Source organism: Engystomops pustulosus, chromosome 5, assembly GCF_040894005.1.
Source record: "Engystomops pustulosus chromosome 5, aEngPut4.maternal, whole genome shotgun sequence".
Taxonomy (NCBI): Eukaryota; Metazoa; Chordata; class Amphibia; order Anura; family Leptodactylidae; genus Engystomops; species Engystomops pustulosus.
The window spans coordinates 49,030,459-49,038,072 of record NC_092415.1 but is presented as its reverse complement, the minus strand read 5'-3'; the positions used below and the strand labels follow the sequence as shown (position 1 = coordinate 49,038,072).

Genomic DNA, 7,614 nt, shown 5'->3' with positions numbered 1-7,614 from the left:
CAGAGCTGTCACCTTCTGTCAGAGCAAGTTCACCTCCTGATCCCACACTATATTCTCCCAGTACACACATCCTAATTTAATTTAAAATGCTGTTTGTACAAGGCATGAAACGGCCACCATTCCTGGTGTACAGCAAGGATTTGTGACCCCCCCCCCCCATTTTTCCATATCCTCACACAAAGCGGGCATCACGGGGCATAGAGTGTTTTATAGCGTTTTGTATGTACAGACATTCAATTATAATTATAATTAAAAACATGTACATGAACAAGTTTAATGGACCTTGTGTTACATTCCGTTATTGGTAATAAAATAAAGTGAACTACTGGATTTTTCCCCCCCATAATTATTCATGAGAATGTTTGGCAATTATAGAATGAAGCAGCAGGACACATGCTGGACCTGACGCTGCATTTATTTGGTGAGAACAGCACGCCCACTGTTCAGATTATTATCCCCTATGCCAATGGTGGCGAACCTTTGGCATGGGTGCCAGAGGCGGCACTCAGAGCCCTTTCTGTGGGCACCCGGGCCATAGCCCCAGCACACCATACAGGACTCAAAGAATCTTCCTGCAGTTCCAAGCAACTTAAAAGATGCTGCTTTCAGTCATATTTCGATACTTACTACTTGGGACTGTAGGAAAAGGGAGAATGTGTAGACAGGGCCGAATTATCTTTGGAGGACCTCCTGCTGGCCCCACGATTCTCTGTGTACAGAAGGTCACTGGAAAGAAGCTAAAATAATGAACATTTTCCATCTTTCTACTGTGTTGCTATCCTCAGGAGGCTAATATGATTGAAAGTTGTTGAACAGGGGGCCATAAGTTACTGCTTTAATTTTTGGTTGGCACTTTGCAACAAATAAGGGGAGTTTTGGGTTGTAGTGTGGGCACGCTAAAAGGTTTGCCATCACTGCCCTATGCTGTGTAGAGGGCATAACCATAATACTTAGTACAGCCTCCTTCAACCAACCATCTACGGCCAGTGACCGATTTACAGCCATTAAACAGTGATTCCACATTGCCCACACCTCTCAGAAAGGGCATTTTGACAGAAGTTTTACAAAACTTAAAATTCACTAATAATGGAAGTCTTTTTATGTGACTTTTTTTCAAACTTTTGTTGCATGTTCTAAGAACATCTTTTTGGTGCTTTTTCCCATAAACCTCTTTATAGTAAAAACATGACTTTTTTTTTTTTTTAGAAATAGGAAAATCGTTTTTGAATAAAACCCAAACTTATGTATTGACATCGTTCATTGTACCCTTACAAGATCATCTGGCGACACGATCACCGTCCTCTAATATAACAGAAGAACATGACATGACATAGCTGCGCCCCACTTTTGCAGTACATCACCCCCGCTCACTGTGATTGCAGCCGTGCGCATGCGCTGCTGCGCCGGGAGTCCTGCCCATAACAAACATGGCGGACGTGTAGTGCGTTTTTATGACGTCAAAGTGTCAACTTGATAGAGAGAGATATACGGGTCAGTGCAGATCACGTGGTGTAACCTCCCCCTGTCCTTCAGCATGTAGACATGGCGGCCTCCGGTAACAGCGGCAAGAAAGCGGGGGACCTGCTAAAAAGCCTTCCGCGGGTGTCATTGGCCAATCTGAGACCCAACCCCGGGGCAAGACAGAGAGTAAGACCTAAGCGGCAATGTGCATACAAATGTGACCGGCCATTCCGGTAGCTGTGCGGTAACGCATGTGGCTGCACACAAGTCTCCTGTGCGACATGCGCTTTCATTATCATCTGTATAACTGTATGGTAGTACTAGACATGATGACTGTGCATTGGCTTCCATTGTACAGGGGTCAGAAGGGTGGGGGGCAATCCATCAGTGTGCACTTCCCGACACTGCATGGGACAGATTTATGGGACTGTTTTAGGTTATCCCCCTGATATATCCCCCCCACATTGAGTAAAGGGGGTCAGCTTAGTGAAGGGACTTTGTCGTCACAACCTAAAACTCAGACAACCCCTTTAACAACATTGATCTCATTCAGAAGCCGTCCTGTAAACTCATGTGACCACAGAATAGCCTAATATAGCACATGACAAAAACGGGCAATTATATTATAATTTTTTCTTTTGCAGGAAAGACAACGAGGGCGCGGTAGACATGGTGGAAACAGAAGTGGCAGAGGCCACAAAGGAGAGAGACAAAGGGGTAATCGGCCACGTTTAGGATTTGAAGGGGGTCAGACGCCTTTTTACTTGGCCATTCCTAAATATGGATTCAATGAAGGTCACAGGTAAGTGCCATATAAAAATGATGATTCAGCATCCTTGTAGCCATTGGATTCATCACCTCATAATATATCTGGCAATGACACATAGGGGGCACTATGGTAAGGTCGGAATACACTCATAACTTGTGTGTTCTATTTTTTTCTGCAGCATTTAAGAAATACTTCCTGTTGGACCCGGATATAAGGTTGCAGGACCTCCTGCTTCTTTACAGATCCAGTACTTTTATATTACTAGGGTCTTACTAGTCTGTCTGACCACAATCCATAGAGAAAATGGACATTACATCATTTCCAGATTTGGCTGTAGAAGCTCTGAGAATTTCTCCTTTCCTATATAAAGGGAAGAGATCAGCTGAATGTCTGCTGCAGGAGACGGACACACTACAGATGTAAAACCCTTTAGGGGTTGGTTCAAGTTTTTCTTTCCCCTTATGCCCTGCTGTGCAGTGTCCAACACTCCCATAGTATTGAATGGACTATGTTTGACATGTCTATCCATCAGTTAGTGAGATTGGGACCCTAGTTCTCTTAAATGGCCGGGCTCTGTTTTTGTGACTGGTCAGGGTTCCTGCAGACTATCCCCCCCTCCCCCTCCAAATCCCAATCAGATTTCTATTGCAATTTTAAGAGTGTTTAGATACAACAATGCTGATTTTTCTTGTTTTTTTTTTTTTGTGGGTTTCTAGCTTTCGGCGCCAGTATCATCCTTTGAGTTTGAAAAGATTGCAGTATCTCATCGATCTTGGGAGAGTCGATCCTTCACAACCCATTGACGTGACACAACTGGTGAATGCCCGAGGAGTTACGGTGCAGCCACTGAAGAGGGACTATGGTGTCCAGCTCGTAGAAGAGGTACATTGGACATTGAAATAACTTGGACATGTGCTGTTTTGTGCTCTTTCTTGCTGGGAATCGAAGACTGGTGTTAAACCTCTGGCTTATTTCTGTTGGATGGAGGGCTGATGATATAAGATTTGTTTATCCATTTGCTTCTCTTAGGGTGCTGTCCCATGTTGCATTTTGGCTGCGTTTGCAAACCGCGCCCATCGGGGCAGGGCGCGGCCCGATCGCATCAGCGTTTCTATTAAATTAACGCAAAACACTGGCAGCTCGTTCCCAATCGCAGGCGTTTCCATAGAAAATGCCAATTCGATTGGGCTGCGGCCCGCCACGGTGGGCGCGGTTTGGTTTTGCATCTGCAAACGCAGCCAAAATGCAACGTGGGACAGCACCCTTAAAGGGGTTGTGCAGAAGCAACTTTTTTCCAAACCCATGCAACAACTGAGCATAGTTTTGGTATTTGAACTCAGCTGCATAGAAATGAATGGAGCTGAGTTGCAGTATCGGCATAAACCACGGTTAAGTCAAGCGCTGTTTTTGGAAGAAAGCAGCTAAAGTTTTCAACCCCCACTCAAGTCAGACTACTAAACCTTAAAGGAAACCTACCACAGCAGACCACCCGGTAGGCTATTTAATACTGATGCCGGCACATACTTTAGTTAGGCTCGGCGTACTTTAGTTTTGCTAAAAAAATGATTAACTTACATATGTAAATAGCCCTCCGGTGCTACCCCTACGTCATCTTCGGAAGGACGATGGCTTCCGATGTTTAATTATTGACGCCTCCTTCATTGTTACCGTCCTCCTTCAGGTGCCGAGAGCCGTGACGTCACCAAGCTCTCGGCACCTTCCGAAGATGACGTTGATGACGTTGGGGTAGCACCGGAGTTGGGGTAGCATCGGAGTGCTATTTACATATGTAAGTTAATCATTTTTTTTAGCAAAACTAAAATCCGCCGAGCCAAACTAAAGTATGTGCCGGCATCAGTATTAAATAGCCATGACTTCATCATGCGAGCAGTGGTAGGTTTCCTTTAACTTGCTTCTTCTTCATTTTGGAGAATTCTCAAAAGAAATCACATACCACCACTAGATGGAGACATTTGCCAAATATTTTGTACCTTTGTACAGTTTTCACAGCAGGCCTGGATTTTGTTGTTGAAAACATTTTACTTCAAAAACTAGGTTTTGGCAATATGTTATAACATAATGATATGACCACAGATCACACAAAATCTGCCGATTTCTATTTTGTCTACTTAGATTTAGGTTCTTTGTGCTGGCAAGAAGACTGAATTATTTAGATGTAATGTCTGCTCAGCTGCTTATGTTGTAACGTAAATTAATTGATTTAAATTAACTGTGGCTGGAAATGAAGACTGAAAGTGGTGGACCGACTGCAGCCCCCCCCCCCCTCCCCCCAGCAATCCAGAGAAGATGGGTCCAATTCATACTAATTTATGGAGTGTATATCCAAAAAGAAGCAAGTAAAAAAAACAATGGGAATTGAAATGCATCACCCTGCAGGGAAAAGAAGAGTTCACTACTTTCCCATAAATGTTAAAGGAAATCTACCATTTGATTTGATACATTGTAAAGCAAACATACCTTGAGAATGCTGTGGCTACAGCTCAGGGATTACCATCATCCTCTCCTGCAGAGAATAACTCGCATGCTAGGAGAAGCGCTGGAGCAGCCATAGAAGTGACAGAGCTTCATTATCATAATGTTATATCTGTTTTATCAGCAAAACCACCCGCCACAGGGATTAACCAAGAAATGATCCTGCATCAGTGTAGCTACAGCATTCTCAAGGTATGTTTGCTTCGTAATGCATCAAATAAAATGGTAGGTTTCCTTTAAACACAAAATGTCTAAGACACTATAAATTATATCGTAGCACTAATTGTGTCCCCCAATAACATTGAGAGACGTAATGTCAAAACAAATAATATTTGTATAAAAGGTAAATCTTTATTGGTAGTTAATGGTTAAAAATGTACATAAAACTACAGATGGCACACACGAGGGGTTTTGCCCTTTGGGGCAGGATAGCGTAATGATGGAAAAATACATGTTGCATACCAATACCGGTCCAAATAATAGTCAGTCCATGAGGTAATAAGATGTTATGAATCAAGCCAGGTCCCGCTCCTCCTTGTACGATGCACCTAAAATAAAGATACTACACAGCAAATGGTGAGTGCCGCTTATTTTTCCTTACTTTCTGGATATGTATCAAGCTGTGCTGATGTAGTATAATCTGTCCCCTGGAGTACAAGTAACATATACAGCTACAATGAAGTAAAAAAAAAAAAAAAGGTCTTACCCATTTGACACTCTAAATACACCCCTGCAGGAGCATATTTAAAGTGTCAAATTCATAACATCTTATTACCCTATGGACTGACTATTATTTGGACCTTTATTGGTATGCAACATGTATTTTTCCATTATTACGCTATCCTACACCAAAGGGGAGAACCCCTCTTCTGTGCGCCACTATCTGTGGTTTTATGTAACCATTGATTACCAATAAAGATTTATCTTTCATACAGATATTTTTTTGTTAATGTAATTGGGGGACACAATTGGTGGTAATTTAGAGTGGCAGGTGAAGCGCACATCCCGTCACTCCTTCAATAGTATGGTAGCGCTCTGATTTTTATCCCCTCTCGTGGATAATGGATAACAGTAATACTTGCAACAAACTTGTTGGGTTCCATTCCTTTTCCTTTACACAGGTGCTAACCATGTGGGGATCTACTTTGGATGTGTATTCAAACTTAGAAGAAGGAGCACCTAGTGCAGAAGGAAGAACAATGAGAGTACCCTTCTTTTTCAGGGCTGATATTAGTTCAAGGGATCAGACCCCCCCATGACCATAATGCCATTGCATTACCTAGTAATAAATCAATTGGATGAGAATATCACATAAATCGGCAACATTTGTTGATTAGTCTTTAACCTCCTATGTCGTGTTGTCTTACAGGGAGCCAACTTGTTCTGCGCTAAAGTAAACATTGAAGTCCAGTGGGCATCAGAGCTAGCAATCGCAGCTATAGAAAAGAACGGAGGTGTTATAACAACTGGATTTTATGATCCACGAAGCCTTGGTAAGTTAAAAATGGATTTGATTTCTCGAATTTAATAACTGATTGCTGGGAGGCCCAGAACTAGGACCCACTACGATCAATAGTGTGATGACCCCCCAAGGCCTACGGATAGTGCTCTGTTTTTCTTGCTATGCAGCACAGCTCCATTTATATCTATACAGCTGAGCTGCAGTACCGGCACAAACCATAGTCAAGAGTGGAGCTGTTTTTGGAAGAAAACAGACATGTTTTATAACCTCCAGACAACTCCTTTAAGGAGGACTCTGTGAACGCTTGTCTGCCTCTTATCTCATTGGGCAGACAAAGTAATGGGACACCTAATCCGTGTGCAATTGATAGGGGAAAATTGTGTAAAGTATGAAATCCATTTACATTCCATATTATTAGATTTGTCAAAGAAAATGTATGGTTGTAATAATTTAACTTTTTAATATTTTTTTTTTTTTATACAGAGGTTTTGTGTAAACCAGTACCATTTTTTATGCGCGGAAAACCAATTCCCAAACGGATGCTTCCGCCAGAAGACTTGGTGAAATATTATACGGATGCAGAAAACCGGGGATATTTGGCCGATCCAAGTAAAGTGGCTGAGGCCCGGAAACATCTGGCAAAGAAATATGGCTATACACTGCCTGACATTACCAAGGACGAACTGTATGAAATGTTATGTACACGCAAGGACCCCCGGCAGATATTCTTTGGCCTGGCTCCTGGATGGGTGGTGAACATGAAAGAAAAGAAGATCTTGAAGCCCACAGATGAGCGCTTACTGGCTTATTACAGCTCCTAAGTGTTGTGTAATATCACACCATGCGCGGCTATTATAACTGTGGATATAATAGAGCGCTGTGCTGATGGGGAGGAGCTCTTACATTTTTCTTTTTTATTATGCTAATAAAAATATTTCAATTAAGATTTTGGAGTCACATGACTCCTGTTTCTATACTTGTATAGGTGGTATCTTGAGAGTATTTTCAGAGAGTTATGGTCAGGTGGGTTTAACTAGATTTTTTTCTATCTCCATTGACTTTGCAGTCAGTATTAGCAAAGAAAGCACTTGCCAACCAAAAAATCTAGGTCCAAAGACCTGATGCAGCATAACAAGTTTTATAGAATAATGCAGTACAAAATAGAATTAAATTAAATCTACTATCAAAATCCATCATGATAAACCAGGGACACTTCCTCATAGATCCAGGCACTGTGACTGTGATAATCTTCTTATGTTTAATCCATGGCTTCCATCCTTCTAAAATCAACTTTTACAATTGTGCTAATAAGGACTCTTGGGGTGTTACTAGAGATTCTATGTACCGCAGCTTCACAGGCTGTTACACTGTCTCCCTCCACCTGCCTGCCCAATCTCACACAGTTGGAGGAGAGGAGTGCTCTGCACAG

At 42.2% G+C, this 7,614-nt stretch overlaps 1 protein-coding gene across 1 annotated transcript; it reads left to right on the top strand.

The window, feature by feature from the left end:
* Window positions 1–1,488: 1,488 nt before the first annotated feature.
* Window positions 1,489–7,131, top strand: MRPL15 (mitochondrial ribosomal protein L15). Its single transcript, XM_072151902.1, has 5 exons — window positions 1,489–1,647; window positions 2,106–2,263; window positions 2,947–3,112; window positions 6,093–6,216; window positions 6,669–7,131. Exons 1-5 carry the CDS (start codon window positions 1,543–1,545, stop codon window positions 7,004–7,006), a joined length of 891 nt encoding a protein of 296 aa, XP_072008003.1. The 5' UTR covers window positions 1,489–1,542; the 3' UTR covers window positions 7,007–7,131.
* Window positions 7,132–7,614: the final 483 nt, after the last annotated feature.